The sequence below is a fragment of the Schistocerca cancellata genome, chromosome 6 (assembly GCF_023864275.1).
Source record: "Schistocerca cancellata isolate TAMUIC-IGC-003103 chromosome 6, iqSchCanc2.1, whole genome shotgun sequence".
In the NCBI taxonomy this organism is placed as follows: Eukaryota; Metazoa; Arthropoda; class Insecta; order Orthoptera; family Acrididae; genus Schistocerca; species Schistocerca cancellata.
This window is the reverse complement of record NC_064631.1, coordinates 270,423,341-270,446,021: the sequence shown is the minus strand read 5'-3', so window position 1 is coordinate 270,446,021 and position 22,681 is coordinate 270,423,341. Positions and strand designations below refer to the sequence as shown.

Here is a 22,681-nt window from a genome sequence, read left to right as displayed (position 1 = left end):
TTCCCTGCCCTTTCTGCAATTGCCCTAAGCGGTACCATCATTCGTCACATATCTAAACTGCCGATATTTACTAAATCCCTACACTTTTGTGCTTGCCTCCTCTTGACACAGGACAAAACAGGTTTCTTCAACAGATGAAATGAGTCCCATAGACCCTCTTTCAATTTCAGAGAAAAACAGCATCTCGAACTTTTTGGTTAGGGCGATCAGCAGTCTGAGTCCATCCTTGTCACTGCCTACCCTGTACAGGATACTTAGATCTGATCTGCCACTGACGCGCCACTCGCTGTCAAGTGAACGAGTAATGACAGATCCCATACTTCCTGCAGACGGGAGGATCCAAAGGAAAGGATAGTACTTGAGGTACCCTTGATGGCTCTCAGGAGTTCTTGCGACACACTGATCACAGCAGCTACCAGTCGTTTGACAGAATTCAGAGCGCTTTCCAGCTGCATACGAACGTCAACTTGCTCATCCTGTGTTGGAGAACAGAACTCACAGGGCTGCATTGTGGCCGGTGGGCAGCAAATGTACAAAATGAGATTTCTATTAAGGTAACAGAAAACTCACGATACCAGTGCGATTTTACTGCGGCGCAAATGTTCAAAATTACACAATATATCACAATAAAACGAGTATACAGTCAATGAAAGATTATGCAGAAGCGCCGCTAATAGCAAAGTCTGTAAATATAGACCAGAGATTGAAACTAACGCTACAGTCGTCAAGTTCTTTTATTATCACACGACCTGTTTCGGGCCCTTATAAACCCATTTTCAGGTGTCGTAGCTTGGTGCTGTGACCCCCGAGCGCCGCGGTGGGCGTGTATAAGGCGCTGGGTGCTACATACGAGTGCAGAACAGGGAGACTGGCACACACAGTCTCATACAAAGAAAAGTTCGAAAACCGGCTTTTACACATAAATGAACGTGTGAATTGCACGGATTTTTTGCTTAGCTGATTCCGTCACAACTTCCACAGTGACCTGTGAAAGACGAACACTACAGCGTAATGAGAAATAACAGCCACCAGCGCATCTCCAAATCGTCTGACAGTGAGAAACTTTTACTAATGGTATTAATCGTGACTAAGAAGATATTTAGCAGTGGTAAACCGTCATCGTATGTTGTTACGCGAGTGTTTACCACAAACTCATCTGTATGGGATGTAAACCCCGAATGAAAAAGTCATATCAAATCGGAATAAATCAAAATCTACCGGTAAATAAAATACGCGCCAGGACCAGCGATTGGCAGTACTTAACAACGTAGGTTGCGTTTTCCTATATTGAAGTCCGCAGCTCGTGGTCTCGCGGTCGCGTTCTCGCTGCCCGAGCACGGGGTTCCGGGTTTGATTCCCAGCGGGGTCAGGGATTTTGACCTGCCTCGAGATGACTGACTTGGATAGTGAGCATATGTCCACTATGTGATGAAAAGTATCCGGACATCGCAAAAACATGCGTTTTTCCCGTCTGTACGCGGGATTTCCACACTTCTAAACATTCCTTGGTCCACAGTTTCTGATGTGATAGTGAAGTGGAAACGTGAAGGGTCATGTACAGTACAAAAGGGTACAGGCCGACCTCGTCTGTTTGACTGACAGAGACCGCCGACAGTTGAAGAGGGTCATAATGTATAATAGGCAGACATCTATCCAGACCATCACACAGGAACCCGAAACCGCACCAGGATCCACTGCAAGTTCTATGACAGTTAGACTGGAAGTGCGAAAACTTCGGTTTCATGGTCGAGCGGCTGCTTATAAGCCACACATCACGCCGGTAAATGCCGAATGACGCCTCGCTTGGTGTAAGGAGCGTAAACATTGGACGATTGAACAGTGGAAATATGTTGTGTGATGTGACAAATCACGGTACACAACGTGGCGATCCTATGGCAGGGTGTAGGTGTGGCGAATGCCCGGTGAACGTCATCTGCCATCGTGTGTAGTGCCAACAGTAAAAGTCGGAGGCGGTGGTGTTAGGGTGTGGTCGTGTTTTTCATGGAGGGGGCTAGCACCCCTTCTTGTTTTGCGTGGCACTATCACAGCATAGGCCTACAGTGATATTTTAAGCACCTTCTTGCTTCCCACTATTGAAGAGCAATTCGGGGACGGCGATTGCATCTTTCAACACGATCGAGCACGGCCTGTGGCGGAGTGGTTACACAACAATAACATCCCTTTAATGGACTGTCCTGCCCAGAGTCCTGACCTGAATCCTACAGAACAACTGTGGGAAGTTTCGGAACGCCGACTTCGTGCCAGGCCTCACACACCGACATCGATAACTCTCCTCAGTGCAGCACTCCATGAAGAATGGGCTGCCATTCACCAAGAAACCTTCCAGCACCTGACTGAACGTATGCCTGAGAGAGTGGAAGTTGTCATCAATGCTAAGGGTGGGCCAACACCATACTGAATTCCAGCATTATAGACGGAAGGCGCCACGAACTTGTAAATCATTTTCAGCCAGGTGTCCTGATACTTTTGGTCACATATTGTATATTGTGACATTTATCCATCGTCTTTGTGTGATGCACATATTGACAATTTTAGATGGTTGTCATTAAGATCAGGCACTTTTAGTGCATGTATGTCTTAATCAAACAATTGACTACTATTTCTATTTGTATTCTACTGTATACTCATATCAATTTTTGTTTTATAGCCTCAGTAGGTAAGGCTTGAGTCGCCAAAATAAATATACTGCAACTATGACTGATTTGTAATGACCTGGTTAAAGGCGCTGCAGTCTGGAACCGCAAGACCGCTACGGTCGCAGGTTCGAATCCTGCCTCGGGCATGGATGTTTGTGATGTCCTTAGGTTAGTTAGGTTTAACTAGTTCTAAGTTCTAGGGGACTAATGACCTCAGCAGTTGAGTCCCATAGTGCTCAGAGCCATTTGTAATGACCTCTTCACGAAGAAAGTCAGTTGCTGGTCCGATATTAACGAAATGTTGAAATTGCAAAGAAATATATGGAACTCTTATTTTAAACAGCAGCAACGCAGACTTGACAGCATCAGTATTTGTGTCACTCCCACCAACTGTCTTCATGTAAATAGTGTTGCTCTGAAAAGACTCATAGCAACATCAGAACGACTAATTAGCGGTTGTAGCGTCAACACTAATTTTTGGAGTGACTCGATAAAATAAGGAAGCTGCCAGGCCACAAAAGCACGTCAAACTGGAGCCAGGCAGACGCAGATACATCAGGGGCCGCCTGTGGATGTAATAAGTACTGTATCAAAGGTGTCGAGATGGTTATCACAAGCTACAGCCAAGCAAAGGCATCACTGGGTAATAGGATCAGTATCAATGTCTCTCGCCAACAGCGGAAGGGCAGAGCCGTTGTGGCATGGTGCTCGCGTTGCTACGTGTCTAAGCAACAGTTCTGCAGTAGCTTAATCGGCATAAACCGATGCTCTAGCACGACAAGGACGGGCAAACTCGATGTAAATGTAGCTAAAGGTATAGCAGTCTGACAGCCACCAATCCGAAAGGAGGACCTACGCTAGTCTGCCAGTCTATGAGTCTACACAGATTAAGAAGTCACTACCTGCGGACTAAGCTTCTGCTACCTCAGCACTACTGTGCACGCTCAGGCCAGGCCCTGAGCACTATGGGACTTAACTTCTGAGGTCATCAGTCCCCTAGAACTCAGAACTACTTAAACCCAACTAACATAAGGACATCACACACATCCATGCCCGAGCAGGATTCGAACCTGCGACCGTAGCGGTTCCAGACTGTAGCGCCTAGAACCGCATGGCCACTCCGGCCGGCCTTGCCCAGGCCAATGTTGTGGACTTAGATCTCTCCTACTAGTGGACCATCTGCGAGCCTCTCTCTTCTGCTGCCAGCCTGTTACCTTGGAGGCCTACAGTTCGAGCCCGGGCCCGTGCAGCCACTCAGCCGCCGTCGAATGTGCGAGCAAATTCGTTGCTGCCTCCCTCTGCTCATATGAGCAGAAATTGCAGTTGCTGTGAATAATCACAACCACGCTGGGTCCGCGGAGTGATTCTGCACGCCTCAGCGCGCTGAGTCCAGTGCACTCGGGACTGCCGTCAGTCAGCATTGTGGGCTGCCGCATTTATAACCTGAAAGATTAATTCGGCAGAGTAATGCAGGAAGAGCAAACTTCGGTGTGAAAGTGGAATACAGTTCAATGCTAATAACATCACGTGCGGGTCTCGGCAAAGACAATAAATTAAGTAAAATGAAGTTGGATTGTTATCCTTTGAAAGCAATATTTCTACTTATATATGAAGAACTTTAACATTCGTGCAGTAAAGAGACATGTATTCGTATTGAGCAACATGGTCAAGTTGATTTAGGAACGAAGCACGTTGGCCGTATTAACAAACCCACGCCTATGTCTGACAGCCCCAAAATATAGCCGAATGTCCAGTTACACATTGTAGCAGATTAATTATCTTATAGCAAAATGGTTATGAAGCATTATTCTGTGCTACACTTATAAGTTCCATACAACTGTATTACTGCTCATATAAGAAAACGTGGATCAGATAAATGCTTCATTGTAATCACAGACATAGCTCTCAGCGCTTGCTATACTCGTATGGCCGCTACGATACGGCATAGCGACTATAGTCCGATTAAAATTACTTGACAGTTGACGTTTATAACTTGCCGTCACAATGTTGCCACATCGTCTGCCGCTCATTTAAACGCGACATACAAACTTGCTCAAGTTCTACACATGAAATGAAAAAGAAATGACGTCACTTGATTAGTTTCCGACAGGAACCTTCTGCACATAGGGATTGCACGTTAACCACTGCGCTACAGAACCACTACAATAGCTGGAGTACTATTTATGCTTGTATAAGACGAGTTCGAATGCCAATAAGCTGCCTTCATTCATTTCGCATGAAGCTTTTCTTTAAAGCACTATAGACCAATCACTGCGATGATAATAACTGAATATGAGACGTTGAACAGCGTCTTGCGCGAAAGTAGTATGTGGGTGATGCTGTCTACGAAATGGAGATATTTCTTTATCATCTTTTATATATATATATATATATATATATATATATATATATATATATATATATATATATATATAGAGAGAGAGAGAGAGAGAGAGAGAGAGAGAGAGAGAGAGAGAGAGAGAGAGAGAGAGACTGTTGCTTTGGAGTGGTTAATATATATTGTATCAAAAAGAATCATCCGATTTACCATGTCTATATTTCTGAAACTAATAAACATATGCAATTAATTTTGTTTTTTGATGAACGGGAAACTCAAAAAAAAATTTTCCATACCTTTTCATAGACGTTCAATATGTCTTCCTTGAGATTCGCAACATATGTCAATGCGGTACTCAAATTGTTCCCACACTGCAGAGAGCACGTCTTGAGTTACAGATTCCACAGCTGCTGTTATGCGATGTCTCAGTTCATTCACTGTTATTGGAAACGGAGGCGCATAAACAGAGTCTTTTATAAACTACCACAAGAAGTAATCACATACAGTCAGGTACAGCGACCCTTGAGGCCAGTAATGTAAGGCTGAATCATCTGGTCCAGCGCAACCGATCTATCGTTCAGTAATTCTTTGATTTAAAAATTTCCGCACTTCCATATAAAAGTGTGGCAGTGCCCTATCCTGTTGGTAAATGAAGTCGAACGAATCAGTCTCCAGCAGAGGGAAAAGAAAGTTCTCAAGTATATCGAGATATGTGCTTCCTGTAACACTGGTCTCGGCAAATAAAAATGGACGATATACCTTCTCCCGCGAAACTGCGCAAAACACATTAAATTCTGGAGAGTCCTTCTCATGTTGTACAACTTCATGTGGTTGTTCTATACCCCACATTATCACATTATGACGGTTCAGCTTTCCATTTAAATGGAATGTCGCTTGGTCACTACAAACTAAGTGTCGAAGAAAACTATCGTCCTCCATCTTGCCAAGAACGAAATTACAGAAATCCACACATTGTTGTTTGTCACCTTCAAGAAGAGCCTGCAGTAACTGAATTTTGTTTGGTTTCATGTTTAAACGTCGACGCAACACACGCCAGGAGGACAGCAGGAGAATGTTGAGCTGTCGAGATGCATGGCGAACGGATTTCTGCGGCCTCCTTGTGAAACTACGGTGGATTCGTTCGATGTCTGTGTCAGACACTCATGAACGGCCCGGCGATTAGCCTTTAAACAAACAACAAATTTCTCGGAATGGTTCATGCCATCGTCTAATGCTTTGTGCTGTAGGAGGATCCACACCATACCTAGTACGAAAGTCACGCTGAACAGTTAATACTGACCTGCACTGCGCGAAACGTAGAACACAGCTCTCTGTTATCCCGACATCATTTTTACTAGAATTTCAGTGGGCGTACCCTTTGCTAACTTTGCTATTTAGCGGAAAGCATGTAAAACTCGAGAGAGTTTCCTCTTTCCAACAGTACGTTGTTCAAGCTCATATCTCAAATAACATAATAGTTATGATTTTTTTTAAATCGGATGTATCAAAAAGAATCGGATGATTCATTTTTATATGTATGTACATCTATGTATATATCAAAAAGAATATATATATATATATATATATATATATATATATATATATATATATATCTGTGTGTGTGTGTGTGTGTGTGTGTGTGTGTGTGTGTGTGTGAAAAAGAATTATCCGATTTAAAAAAATCATAACTATTATGTTACTTGAGATATGAGCATGAACACGTACTGCTGGAAAGAGCAAATTCTCGAGCGACAGAGACAGAGAGTGTTGTTTCTGGTGTGGTTATCATGTCTGATGAACTGCGACATGAAAGGGCCAGAGCCAGGATTCAACGCATCAAGGAAGAAAGATAGGCAAAGAATTGGAAATGTCAAGTGCTCTGACTGGAGGAAGACAGCTCGAAATGTCAACTATTAAGAAATTTTAACCAGGCCGCAGCCGAGTGAATAACAGTGATTCCCTATCATGTGGTATCCATTCTGTTTCGTCTCACGAGCTTACATGCGTGCGAGCACTCCCCGATTGAGATGCAAGAGGTGCCTGACCTCATCCTCGAGGCTAAGGAAACATGGCGGTTACCTAAGTCATACCGCAGCGTGACGCGCAAAGAAAGTCATCGAGCCTGCACACACTGCAATATCATTCCGATGTACGAACTTAACTCTCCCTCTCTTTCGCACAGTGCAGCCGAGTGAACATCAAGCGGATCGGAGAGACGTCTGCAGCGCTCTGTTAGCCAGCACACCCTATGAGTTCCGGATTAGCCGACTGAAAGGGACAATCGCAATCTATTACATAGGCTCATGAGTCTGAGGAAGGTTTATGGGCCAGCAAATGACCAGTTCGAATCGACGGGCGATTGGCAGACTGTTGTGAATAGTCCTCTGGCGACGAAAGAGTCCAAAACACAGTGATCCTATAGTCAGCATTCCAGAGTTGCTAAATAACAAGTTTTGGTATTATGTTAAATCAAGAAATGGACCAAAATCATCCGCGCATACACTTAATTTCAGCAGTAGCAATGGAGGATGACAGAAAGAAAGCCGAAACTCTAAATCTGTTTTTTCCGAAATTACTAATCTTCATAAACAGCAGCGTATGGTTTGAGTAGCGTTGTGCCCGAGTATCTGATGGAACTGGCTCGCCCATTTCACGTATCAGTTGCGTTCCTGGAGGGGCGGAACGGATGCTAGTGTGAGTTGACAAGCTTAAATATATGCCAGCTGCCGAGTCCATATCGGTATCACTGTCCATGGGGGGGGGGGGGGGGGGCTCTGTTTTAATAAGGGGCAACTGTCGGCACTTTCAACCAGATCTGTAATACAGGAAAAGGTTATTTACCGTAAAGATTGAATCTGACAGCAGGGATTATATGTGAAAAATGGGATCATTAAGGAATTGCAGTTGAGAGGTACCTGGCCTGCTGGACTCTGCAGATGGAGACACGAAGCTACGAAAGCCTGCTCTTTTAGCGAGAACCTACGTCGGCAAACCACTACAACCCATACATTTAGCAGGCTGGTAAATAGTCGCAGTTTCGCCGCAGTGACAAAGGTATTGTTGTTCTTACATGATCGATCAATATTCACCTCGGCTTTAACGTCAGACCGATGCCCATGAGAAGTGACATAGCGGTAGTCTCAGCGTGACATTTATACCATTTCACATCAGCTGTACAGAATTTACAGCGAATTAGTTATATTTTACCAAGATCTTGTTTTCCATTGTCATCAGTCCTGAAATGATCCGTAGGCATCATGCGATTAAAGCGGTATCGACAGTGTCTTTATCGACCACACACGACGCGTTGCACATCGCTCACATTTCCGTAGGAGAGATACTGAAACCAGCTGCCGAGAGCCGTTGCTACTGACGACTCACCACAAAGTCATCAAGTGGCACTACACTCGCCACCAGAGAACACCGAATTCGTATCACCTCAATGTCTGCAACTGTGACTCGTCCGCCGGCCGCGGTGGTCTAGCGGTTCTAGGCGCTCAGTCCGGAACCGCGTGACTGCTACGGTCGCAGGTTCGAATCCTGCCTCGGGCATGGATGTGTGTGATGTCCTTAGGTTAGTTAGGTTTACGTAGTTCTAAGTTCTAGGGGACTGATGACCACATATGTTAAGTCCCATAGTGCTCAGAGCCATTTGTGACTGGACCGCACGTCATTTCAAGCCCCCGCTTTAGATTATCCTCAGATTTATCTCCTGTCACGCCCAGCTTTCGGAAGACAGTACAATGAGCATTACGTTCGTAGTACCACGTCAGTGAAATATTAAGAATCTAGACTCATAAATTAAGGATAATGCTGATACATGGTGAAACAACGCTCTGGTGGGCGGTTTTCGGGTTTAAATCATCTCGGGGTATGACCATGCGATGCATTTGACCTGCAGTCGTCGCACGGTGGCGCTGGCAGCAGTTCACATATGCAGAGGTGTATTGGCGCATGTCAGAGTACGGTGCAGGGAGTACGTGTGCAGACGTTTTCAGAAGTGCTAATGGGGACTGTGTGTTGAAAATGGCTCGAAAAACACATACTGCTGACATTATGAGGAGTAGAGTACTAGGGCGACTGGAGGCTGGTCAAACACAGCAGGTCTTAGCACGGGCCTTCCGTGTGCCACAAAGTGTGATCTCAAGATTATGGCAACGATTCCAGCAGACATGAAACGTGTCCAGGCGCTACAGTACGGGACGTCCACAGTGTACAACACCACAAGAAGACCGATGTCTCACCATCAGTGCCCGCAGACGGCCACGGAGTACTGCAGGCAGCCTTGCTCAGGACCTTACAGCAGCTACTGGAACAGTTGTCTCCAGACACACAGTCTACAGACGACTGGACAGACATGGTTTATTCCCCAGGAGGCCTGCAAGTTGAATTCCACTGATCCCTGGTTACAGGAGACCCCGTTAAGCCTGGTGCCAAGAACACAGTACATGGTCATTGGAACAGTGGTCCCAGGTTATGTTCACTGACGAGTCCAGGTATAATATGAACAGTGATTCTCGTCGGGGTTTCATCTGGCGTGAACCAGGAACCAGATACCAACCCCTTAACGTCCTTGAAAGAGACCTCTATGGAGGTCGTGGTTTGATGGTGTGTGGTGGGATTATGATTGGTGCACGTACACTCCTGCATGTCTTTGACAGAGGAACTGTAACAGTTCAGGTGTATCGGGACGTCACATTGCACCAGTATGTCCGCCTTTTCAGGGGAGATCCTGATGGATCATAACGCATGGCCCCACCGAACTGCCATCGTGGAGGAGTACCCTGAAACGGAAGATATCAGACGAATGGAGTGGCCTGCCCGTTCTCCAGACCTAAACCCCATCGAGCACGTCTGGATGCTCTCGGTCGACGTATCATTGCACGTCTTCAAACCCCTAGGACACTTCAGAAATTCCGACAGGCACTTGTGCAAGAATGGGAGGCTATACCCCAGCAGCTGCTCGACCACCTGATCCAGAGTATGCCAACCCGTTGTGCGGCTTATGTACGTGTGCATGGTGATCATATCCTATGTTGATGTAAGGGTACTTGCGCAGGAAACAGTGGCGTTTTGTAGCACATGTGTTTCGGACGGCTTTCTCAGCTTATCACCAATACCGTGGACTTACAGATCTGTGTCGTGTGTGTTCCCTATGTGCGTATGCTACTAGCCCCAGTTTTGTGTAGTGCCACGATGTGTGGCACCACATTCTGTAGTTATCCTTAATTTATGAGCATGAGTGTAGGAAGGCGCTATAGCAGTACCGTCTGCTAGTGAATATTATAATGCACTACTAGTGAACGGACAGCGACTTCCGAGAGATTCAGGAATACAGAGTTATGTGTGTTTAATACTGCACATATTTTAAATAAGTACATTTTTATGTCTTAATCATTTCATAATGTTTACTTGTTCTAGAGTGTTCATCGCCCTCGTTACACCGACGGACACGACAATTAGCACTCACCTCGGTCTGTCATCGAGAGAGGGTAGGCGGCCACGGCCGACGACGGCGTCCAGCTCCTGGTGTATGCGCCGCAGGACGCGCGGGTGGTGCGCTACGCACATCAGGTACCAGGTCAGGGCCACGGCCAGCGACGTCGTGGTGGGGATGATGAAGTCCAGCATCGTCACCACCAGCTGCTCAGCTGCCAAACAGTCGAGTGCTTGCTAACATTTTATTCGTTGATATGGCTTATCAGTTCAGATTTGTGCTCAGTTTTTCAAAATCTATTGATCCTTGCCTGTACTTGTAGGTATTTTATTGTTTTTATTTGCTATTCAGTCCGCCAGCAAAAAATAACATTAGTTATGCTGTGTCTTTTCAAATTACCACCAGCAATTCACGATGCATCAGTTAGCGATAAAACATAACCATTCCGTGTCTTTAAGCAAAAAAATTGGACATGACCACCTATTTGTTATGTAAGGTGTAAACGGCAATTGTTTACACGTACCGCAAAGCTGCAGAAGAAGCCCAGAAGAATAATTTGATGCAGGACATTCGCGGTCTTTAAAGTCGGGAAACTACCTCAAATCGTCCACGAAAATCACCTAAGTTGCTGTACACATGCATGCTTTTTTCGCTCTCTTCGTCCTAGAGAATAAATGAATAGGATATTATTTGTAGGAAATATACTACACTTTAATTTTGTAGTGGAATACGTATTCGCAAGAGAACGTGCTTTTAGAGTTATTCAAGAAATCCGTACAAAAGTGATTTTCAAACTCACCCTGACTTCCACACTCACCCTCTCCCCCACCGCACAGGATTTTTAGTATGTTGTTCGTGACACTCCATCCTGCCAATGTACACAAATATGCGACTACACGAATCATTTTCCATATCCGACCTCTTTTGGTATTCCTTCTATTGCGCTATTACATCACTTCTTTGCAGTGAACTTACACATAGTGAAACTAAAATTTTTGTAAAATTTATATCACAATTTTGTGAATTTTGACAGCATGAAATTAAAAATTACATAGTTAGGTTTGTCTGACCTAACTATGAAACTAATGTACTTGTAAGGGTTAAGTATAGATAGATTTGTAAGACTGATTACTTTTTGCAAAATTTTTGCAAATGTCTTTTTTCCTTATTATCCTCACAGGAAAGTTTGAAATAACGATACTGATCAAATAACCGATTAAGCCAATGGCGTAATAGCCAAATCGAAGAAATGTGGAAATTTGTGGTAAGGTCTTATGGGACCAAACTGCTGAGGTCATCGGTCCCTAAGCCAACACACTATTTAATCTCACTTAAACTAACTTACGCTAAGGACAACACACACACTCATGCCCGAGGGAGCACTGGAACCTCCGGCGGGGGGGGGGGGGGGGGGGGGGGGGTGTGAGCCGCGCGGACCAAATCGATGAAAACCAAGAAAGATCGAATATGGCAAATAGTCGGTGCAGCTGCAAATTTTGTGCAATGGTAGCAGGGAGTGTCATGAAGAACATATGAAAAATCCTGACCGGTATGGGATGAGTGTGGATGTTGGAGTGCATTTGGAGGTCAATTTTCTACGTTTTCCTTGAATAACTCGGGAACTGCGCTCTCTAGCGAAAACATAACATCAACAATAAAAGTTTCCTAGTCATTTTTGCTGTACAGCTAATAAACACATCAAAAAAAATTTTGCAACACCTCGGTTCCCAGAACTCCTGAAGATAGACGTTGACTGTGGATATTGTATCACAGACACAGTCCCTTTGACTGTACAGAGGTCACTAAACCCGCCCAAATATGTAGGCAATCATGCATGAGCTGCGCCTATTAGACTGAGGGGGTCCGACAGCCGGTCTGTTCCAGACATTCCACCAGGAAGGAGGTACACGGCTCGTGTTGTCTGTAGTTCAACCATGCCTAGACGGTCAATACCGCGGATCGATAGCGTCCGCATTGTTATTCTCTTTGGGAAGGGCTCTCAACAAGGGAAGTATCCAGACGTCTCGGAGTGAACCAAAGCGATGTTGTTCGGACATGGAGGAGATACACAGAGACAGGAACTGTCGATGACATTCCTCTCTCAGGGCACCCAAGGGCTACTACTGCAGGGGATGACCGCTGCTTACGCATTATGGCTCGGAGGAACACTGAGAGCAACGCCACCTTGTTGAATAATGTTTTTCGCGTAGCCACAGGACGTCGTGTTATGACTCAAACTGTGCGCAATAGGCTGCAAGGTGCGCAACTTCACTCCCGAGGTCCACGGCGAGGTCCATCTTTGCAACCACGACACCATGCAGCGTGGTACAGATGGGCCCAACAACATACCGAATGGAACAACTCAGGAATGGCACCACGTTCTCTTCAACGATGAGTGTCGCATATGCCTTCAACCAGACAATCATCAGAGACGTGTTTGGAGGCAACCGGGTCAGGCTGAACGCCTTAGACACACTATCCAGCATGTGCAGCAAGGTGGAGGTTCCCTGCTGTTTTGGGATGGCATTATGTGGAGCCGACGTACGCCTCTTGTGGTCATGGACGGTGCCGTAACGGCTGTACGATACGTGAATGACATCCTCCGACCGATAGTGCAACGATATCGGCAGCATATTGGCGAGGCATACGTCTTCATGGACTTCATGGACGACAATTGGCGCCCCCATCGTGCACATCTTATGAATGACTTCCTTCAGGATAACGACATTGCTCGACTAGAGTGACCAACATGTTCTCCAGACATGAACCCTATCGAACATGCAAGAGGACGTGCTACTGGGTATTAGGGGTACCGGTCTGTACAGAAATCTGGACCACCACCTCTCAAGGTCTCGCAGTATGGTGATACAGCATGCAATGTGTGGTTTTCATTAGCAATAAAAAGGGCGGAAATGATGTTTATGTTGATCACTATTCCAATTTTTTGTACAGGTTCCGGAACTCTCGGAACCGAGGTGATGAAAAACGTTTTTTGATGTGTGTAGTTTGCGCAAAGTGAGCGAGCGAACATTGAAAATCTCGCACAACCCACGGTAGCTTAGATGGTATTTGTAGGCAAATTTGGGTTATTCTCGGCGCCACAAGTGTCTTATATCAAACTGTTCGTCTCGAGTTCCCTTACGACGCTGCCGTCCGTTGCAAACAGTTATCGTTTACACTCTGTGTACTGTGCGTTACATTGGACCAGCTGACGTTGGAATATACTGCTGTGGGTACAAAGACCCGCAATTGAACACACGCAGTGAGTAAGGCTACTGTAAATACAGTGCTACATGCGTGGAAGATGTTGGAAAAGAGAACTAAATGACTTCAAATACCATGGTAGGCTGAAGAGTACTAAATGACTTGTAAAGGTCCATGGACACCACGGAATGGAACATCAAAACATTCCATAAAGCATTTCCAATGGCGATATTAGATCGCCAGTGGGATGGAATGGAACTGAACGTTAACATCAAGTTTTCTCGGAAAGTAAATTTTGACGTTGTCTGTTATCATCGAAATTTAAGCCATTAGTTCCGCGCTTACAGTATCGGTACAATATCTCATACTGTTATGACGTCATTATCGTTATTGCTTGGTTTGTATGTGCTACGTGTTGCATAGGCTGCATGACGACTACATTTTTCATTCAGTTGTTCTCCCACAAAAGAGATCCAGTGTCTAAGAGCGAAAAATGTGTTGGTTTCATAACATCTGAACAAAGAGAAGCATATACTAACCATAAACAAGCACAGAAATTGATTTTCACAAAAACAGTGAAACATTCATCAGCATTGATGGACAAAAGTCCAGTTCTTTGTCATTATTTGACAGAAAGAAGAGCAAGGTGCTAAGGGTAATGTAAAAAGGGGATATTTATTGTTTGCTAAACATTGATTTTTGGTTGGTATGTAGGTATTTTCTCGTAAAATAATTGTTCTTTTTTTAATATATTTCATTGATGCTTTTCCTATTCTTTCGATGCATTAGCAGTGTGTAGAAATTGTTGTTGCGACAACAACCCTCCGTGCAGTCTTCACAACTTTGGCGAGACAGGCTAGCAGAGACGGTGAGATCCGGCCGCCAGGTCTCGAATATTGCTCGTACAGTATGGCCCATCACAATAACGAGATAAATTACCACAAGTGTGGCCCAGCAGTGCACTGCCTTGGTACCCTATATCTAGTCACTTCATCCACTAGCTGCCGGTCTACTAGCTGTGGGTAGACCTGATGATGTCAGGGCTTGATCTAGAGCAACCAAGAGGGCCACCTCCAGAGTGACTTCACCCAGTCTCTAGGAGTTTTCAATAGGTTTTGTTTTTCGGGCCTGTGCATCAGCACAACACATGCCTGACCAACTGCTGAAGCAGCCACTTGTCCAGGACACATGTGCCAACGCCTCCAAAATGCCTGATTTCAATCTCACATCCGCAAGGCAACACACTTTCGCCGCCGCTGCAGTCATGGACTTTGCGGCTGGTCTCGGCGGAGGTTCGAGTCCTCCCTCGGGCATGGGTGTGTGTGTTTGTCCTTATGATAATTTAGGTTAGGTAGTGTGTAAGCTTAGGGACTGGTGACCTTAGGAGTTAAGTCCCATAAGATTTCACACACATTTGAACACTTTCGCCGCCACCTCTCCTGGCAGGCATCCACCTGCAGCAACAGCAGAACAAGACACGTTATACCAGTACAACACTGAGGCAGTCACAGCTGCCTGGAAGGCAGCACACCATCGAGTCGTCACCATGAACTACTGTATAAGCGTGTTACTGAATAAAGAATGTATTTGATAACTGCGCTCTACTGATGCTACAACTACCGTGCTGCTGGTTCTATGCAACCCATAGACCTGCATACGCCTTTGTGAGCTACAGACAAACATCTTGGTAAGATTACACTGGTGTCAGAAGATGGTCAGTGACAATAAGCTACATCATGGGACAGTGTTCGGCATTGTCAGCTTAGTGTAGTAAATGAGAACAAACCGTTCTTTTGATTGCTTTTCCTTTGAGTGGTTGATGATGGCTGTTTGTTGGACTGAAGGTTCTTCTGGAAAGTTTGGTTCATGAAGCTGGACTCAGGTAGTCATTTTAACGATTTTAGGGGCGTGCACTGAAGAAAACCATTATCAGATTTCCAAAAATTTTGGTGTTGGCAGTCTAATTTAACGGGGCGGAGTGCTTCATGCACCTTACCTATAGCAATGACCTGTTTCATGTAGAAGGCCTGGGCATTATACCAGGGAATGCAGAGAACACACACAGATAGCACACGAGTGTAAGAACCAAGAGTGCTCATTTTTGGGAGTGTGACAGTGATATTAGTATTAAGTTATTTCCTCTGCTACTTTCCCAGTTGTATTTTTGGCCTATTGTTGAAGTTTGAGCAAACAAGGTGAACAAGAGGTTACCACTACAGACAGTGAAGATATTTCTGCACCATGGACCTGAAGAGTGAAATCATCTGCTAGATGTAGCACCAGAGGATGGATACCAGCCAAGTTACAGCTTTGTTAAGTGGAGTACTGCCAGGATTAGAACTGAGACATTGTATGGTATATTTGGACAACATAATCGCCTTTGTGAAGAATATATAAGAACATGCACTCTAACTGAAGGAGTTGTTTAACAGGTAACATGTGGCATATTTAACTATTGGTATAGACAGGTGTCACTTGACAGTACAGGAATATTGATAGTTGGACCATGTGATTAGTTACGATGGAGTTTCAACTGATCCTAGTTTAGTAAAGGTTACAAAATATTTCCTAAAACCTCATCATATGGAGGACGGTTTCAGTCTGTCATGGGTTTAGCAAATTATTATAGAAAGTTTGTCCTGAATTTTGCAGAAATAGTATGATCTCTCATTCACTTATTCAAGGAAGGAGTGAAATTCCATTTGGACGTCAGAGTGTAAAGATGTATTCCAAAGGCTAAAAGAATTATTGACGAATGGGCTGGTATTGATTTTTTAAAATTATGAGATGGAGCTCACATTGTCATGTGATGCAAGCAATCATGCACTTGACTGTGTATTAAGTCAAGAAGTAAATGGAGTGGAGCAGCTGGTAGCCTATGCTTCTTGTAAGTTATTTAAAGCAGAAAGGAATTATTCTACAATGGAGAAGGAAATGCTGAGCTTCATTTACGGCTTAACATACTTACAATATTATTTACATTGTAGAAAATTTAAAGCAATAGCTTATTACACAGCATTAAAGAGGTTACAGTGATTGGAGTATCCATCAAGTAGATTAATGTGCTGGGCATTGAACTATACTTAATTATTTTTTGTGGTAATTCATCAAGCTTGCATGAACCTTGGGAATGCAAGATGGCCTCAGTAGAAAGCTTTGTGTGTTACGAAGAATGGGTCACACCAATAAACTGATGAGGATTGTTAACTATTTACAATGCAGCCATAGTTCATTGTGCATGATGGTCAAAGAACCAGGAATAACTCATTGCCAAGCATTACTGGTGGTGAAAACACAAACACTATGTGGAACAATATATGAACAACTATGTACCAAATGCATAGCAGGCTATATTTAGCCATCAGCATATTTCACTGCAAACGTTATTGGAGGTTAGTAAGCGATTTCAAACGATTGGTGTTGATATCTTAGGTCCTTCTGCACAACCACCGGCTTTGTCACTTATTATACATTTGTAAACTAAGAACAAGTGTATTACTTCTGCAAGTGAGTGGTTGAACAGAGAGAGGTCATTGGATAACAGGGAAGATGTTGAGTCATTATGTAAACAGGCATCGTAATATATATATATATATATATTTATATATATGTGTGTGTGTGTGTGTGTGTGTGTGTGTGTGCACATCTATGCCTGGGTTTCAGGCAGACTACCCCATTTCGTTCAATACTGAGATGCCATTACAATACATTTGGAGAGCCTCTGCAATGATGCTGTTCGAGTTTTAGTGGGATACCAAGATGTGAGGTGTGAATTAGTATTTGTATTGAGGAGGGAGTCATGCCAGGGTAGTCCATGCAGCTGTGCAAAGCCATTGTGACGTAGTGGTTAGCGCATCTGCCCAATGAGCAGGACACGAATCAGGACCACTCTATTTTGAAGGTCCTAAAGTTTCAGTCATCCCCAGGGGCCTTCGGCGTCTGCCCGTTTCACTTCTTGCGGAATATCAGGGTGCTACCATCTTTTACTCTGACGGCTCTGAAACCATGGGTAGGTCGGGATATGTTTTTACGTCTCACGCCGTTCAGGAACACCATTCGTTGCTGGAAACATCTAGCATTTTTCGAGTGGAGCTGATAGCCGTTAAGAAAGCCCTCTATTTTATTAAACGAGCCTCCTTTGTCGCGTTTTAATATGTACTGACTCAATGACAGGACTTCAGGCCGTTTACTGATATTACTCTTGTTACCTTGTGGTAACCGCTATTCATCATCTTCTCTCTGAACTTCGTTATACTGCCTGTTCTGGTCTTAACTCATGCGGGATCCCAGGGAATCAATTGGTTGACCGTTTATCTAGAGAGGCGATTACTATCCCCATATTTGTTTTGACGATGCCAAGTGCGGAAAAATGACGCCTCTGCTCAACCGGAGATGGACCAACAGTTGGTGGGCTACTGCCCTCACAAATAAACTCTGCACTATCAGAGAGGCAACTACTACATGATGCTACTCTTTCCGTCCCTCCCGGAAGGAACCCACAATGGTATTCCACTCCGGATCTGTCGTACCAGACAAACCCATTATTTATTTAGGTAGCGAAACACCCTGTACTGTGGTTGTGGTGCCTTACAGAAAGTTCTTCATATCCAAGTTTATATATATCCGATTCGAGGTCATTTTTCCACATAACTGACTTATTATTTGGCGTCCCGCCCCCCGCCTTCCCCCTTTTCACTCGTATTCTTTCACCTCTGTCACTTCGCTACTTCTCTGTTAGTTTCACGAGAACGGGGACAAGTTGGCTGGCGTTGGGGGCGTCTCCTGCCACAAGCTGGGTCGGGGGACTCTCGACTTTGTTCCTTTGCTAGTTGTATCTATCGTCCCTCCTCACCTCTGTTTTAAATCCTTTTCGATGCGGTCTCCCTCTTTTTCTGGCGCACTCTCTTCTCCGTTTAACTATTGTGGATCGGGGGTGGGATGGCTATTGGAGAGTCTAATGCCTTCTTACGTAGAGCCTTGAGGGACGCCCACTTGCTGCCTTATAATTGACGGTCCAACTGATTTCCGTCACATTTTTAATCTTTTCCGTTTCAGTATTCTGAATCTCTCGACCACAAGGCATTCTTTACTCTGTGCAGACGAGGTTTCTCTCGCCATGGGTGAGCCACGGTGACCACTTGTCTTCTCTGACCTCCGTACTTTTACTTCTCCATAAATCGTTTCTCAGTTCTGCAATCAGTATTGCCTTCAGTGCCTCGATTTTTCCACTCCTATATCTTTCTTCATCTGACTGCATTCCTGGAAGACTATACTAACTCCAGATAAACGATCTCTTGACCAGCGGACTGATAATTTCGCTGTTTATTCCCTTAAATACTAACGACCCAACCAGCCAACCATAAATTCACCATTCCGAGGCTCTGTTCCGTTTCTAACAGTCTCACCGCCAACGGTACGTTATACAATAATATTTCCTACCCGATGTCGCTCATAAAACACTACTAAGATATCGTTGAGCGACTGCTTGTTCGTAACGGCCCTCCAGCTATGACTGAAGATTTTTTTGTAGACTCCTATGTAAATCGGAAGGAGTGAGGCTCAGCAGAAACATATCTGTGTCCTCTTTGAAACCATGGTACGATTTTAGAGGATCTGATTGCAGCAGGGGTGGAATTTACACTAAAATGAATTCTCAGAATCATTGGTCATTCTCTAATTTCTTGTCAAGCATGTTGAACATGGTGATTCATTATATTCGGAATGGTAGTAATTATCTGTAAACAAATTGCAGCATCAGCTGCAATTCTATTTTTCAACATCACGACTGGCTTCAACCTCCAAGGCCATTTTCAGATAGTTATCTGAAAAACATATTTATGTAACTTTATCCAAATGACCACTTCATAAGGGCCTTGGTCGCTCAAAGGGGCTGTGGTGTTAAAAAACAAAACTGAAACTGACGCTGCAATTTGTCTCCAGTGCTAATTATTTGTGTGTTGCCATGTCACTTCTGTGTGGCATGGAGTTCATTTCTGTCACATGTATTCCTATTGTTGCTATAATTCCTGTGAACTCTAGCCTAGCGACAGATAGGCTTCCATATTTCACTCTGACAATTAGCATTACATGTTGTTTCACTTGTAATGTGAAGAAAATAATCTAATTAGGGGCTGCAGCAACATACATGTATGTTTATACATTCGGTCCTTTTCGAACATGTTCATTCGTATCTCAGAATAGTGAGGGATAGCTACGAAGATACCTACATAGAGAGAACAGACAGAGAGAGAGAGACAGAGAGAGAGACAGGGAAACAGACGTTGTTGTAATTGATTACTTTTAAAATAACTTTATGCTATTCATTTCTTCATAGATGTAAGAGAAATGCGTACTTACTTGAAAAGAATGATGGTTCCGCAGTCTTTTGTTTTTTCATCATCTCTTTCAGATAGACATCAATGAAGTCTCTCATGTCATCGTCGCACATTGTATTTTTATGTTCATCAACCATTTGCTGTAAGAGAAAGAACAGAAGGTTAAAAAATAGAGATTTTAGGAGACAGCTCGGATGAAACACACGCTGCGTTTGCAAATGATGGCAAGAAGTACAAATAGTAGCTTTGAAGGTGTCTGTGAAATAAGTACTTTCAGTTTTTCAATGTTTTTCTTACTTTATCTCATGAGCTAGTCATTGCATATACTTTGAGAAGATGTTTCTGTAATATGTATAGACTGCAGTGAGTTACGATCTTTGAGATGTTCTCTCTGTGATGTCTGGCGGGAACTTCGTCGCGCATTTCTGACGTACTGGCTAAATAGCGCTTAGACTGTCTGCAAGGACATGTAACGATACAGGCATCATCAAAACACTAAACAATACCTTAGATAACAGAATTATCAAATTTTGACGAGGAAAATTGTTCATGTTTATTCATCATAACTTTGAAAAGTAACGTTTGGCACTGATGAAGCAGAGGTTCGTTAGCACTGAAATAGGCGTGTATGAGACATGCCCTATGTAAACGCTCATGCCATATAGCGGCTGCCATTACTCAATGTGGCTGTGAAAATGGGTGGGTTACGAATCACCGTAACGTGCAGCAACGTCATGGTGGAAATGGCAAATAACCTAAGTTACACATTTACTAAAGTATATTAAGAAATAATTAAATACATTATGTTCTATTTATTTTATTAAAAAGCTTAGAGTGTTCGAAGGACTGTAAACTCATGTATTGTCCTTTATAGAGAGTCATACCTTTAGAAATATGTAATAATTATTCAGGGAATTTCTTCATATTAATCTGAGCGGTTGTATCCCGCCCTTTTTGAGAAGAGATAGCCCTCGAACAAAGATCGTCTAAGTAGTTAGAAGTAGTATGAGCACAGAGCGCTTGTATGGTGTTTGCGTGATGAAATTCGAGCACTGGTAAAATCAGCCTCGGATGTCTGTTGAATAATGCTACTATTTTATAAAAAGTGCAGCTAAACTTTGTGTTAAGAGAGAAGGGGTTTGCTCTGACTTATTGTGGAATAATATGCCAGTTGTATTGTGGATCGTGTGGATCTGCAAGCTGCGAGAGACATATTGCTGGTTACAGGTACAACTGAAGTTCCTGTAACATCCAGAGCCACACTTAGTAATCTGCCATTTACATTTCAAAAATGGTTAAAATGGCTCTGAGCAATATGGGACTTAACATCTGAGGTCATCAGTCCCCCAGAACTTAGAACTACTTAAACCTAACTAACCTAAGGACATCACACACATCCATGCCCGAGGCAGGATTCGAACCTGCGACCGTAGCAGCAGCGCGGTTCCGGACTGAAGCGCCTAGAACCTAGAACCGCTCGGCCACATCGGCCGGCCATTTACATTTCAGTAACATTTTTTAATAAAGCTTGGAAATAGCTCGCCATCACCTGAAATTCGACAGTTTTATTTGAACCTAGCTACGACATGTAACAGTGTTATTTTGTCTATGCTACAACGTAAAGTGGACTTCAAACATGGAAGCCATATTAGCAAAACGTGTATAAGCCATAACCTAATTATAACTTAAGTTGATTGATAATATACTGGTTATTTATAAAGCAAATGCTTATTTCGTGTTTATATTTATGTATTTAAAAAATCAACATCCTTATAGTTTCAATGTTTTAAACCAAAGATTTTTACAGTGATAAAAGCTGGTTTTTATTTGAATAAAAAATATCGTTCGCCGATTTACACTGAAATTTCATATACAAATTAATGGATGCTGTTTGTTGGTGTTACTGTTGAGAACAAGGCACCGCAAGGTAAAGTGAAACTTCTGCGTCTTTTCTTCTGAAAACTGTGGTGACTGGTGTACTTCGCAAATCTAAACCAGTGGCGTGTGATGAAAACGAACTTGTGTTTGAAAACGATCTTGTATTAATTAAGGTCAGGTATAGGTAGTAATAGGGAACCATTACGTAATTTCTGATTACATATTGCTAAGTGTTTAAACTTTTTCATATCTTGTCTGAGATATTTTTATAATTTAAACGTTAAATATTTACATAAGGATCTTCAATGCTTATCAGGTTACTCATTGAAAGTTTATTACTTTAATTTTGATGAAAAGTACTGTGCTATTTAAAGCAATTACATATTTGTGAATATAGGAACATTAATATTAGACATTCCTGCGCATTTAACACTGGATTCGCATTCGGGAGCACGACAGTTCAAACCCTTGTCCGGCAATCCTGGTTTAGGTTTTCCGTGATTGCCCTAAATTGCTTGAAGCAAATGCCGGGATGGTTCCTTTGAAAGGGGAAGGCTGATTTCCTTCCCTATCCTTCCCTAATCCGAACTTGTGCTCCGTTTCTAATGATCTCGTTGTCGACAGGACGTTATACACTAACCTCCTCCTCATGCGAATTTAAGTGTCCCATGTTAAACTAATATCCTGTACGATTGTCACCTCAGAAGTAGTTAATATTAAAATTACTAGATCTCCTCTACAATCATTTGCTGTTAAAATCTGTTTGCTATCATTGAAACTAACTCGTGTAGTGGACCATAAAATCTCACAGACAAAAGAGGATGATCAGCCA

General features: G+C 43.5%; 1 protein-coding gene across 1 annotated transcript in view; it reads right to left on the bottom strand.

Moving 5' to 3' along the window:
• LOC126190964 (probable cytochrome P450 304a1) overlaps positions 1-22,681 on the bottom strand; it is a 134,499-nt gene that overhangs the window by 23,783 nt on the left and 88,035 nt on the right. Inside the window, exons 4-5 of the mRNA XM_049931626.1 lie at positions 19,994-20,111; positions 10,466-10,646 (exon numbers count right to left, since the gene is read on the bottom strand). Of these exons, the coding sequence (XP_049787583.1) occupies positions 10,466-10,646; positions 19,994-20,111 (299 nt within the window). The remainder of the gene's footprint in view (positions 1-10,465; positions 10,647-19,993; positions 20,112-22,681) is intronic.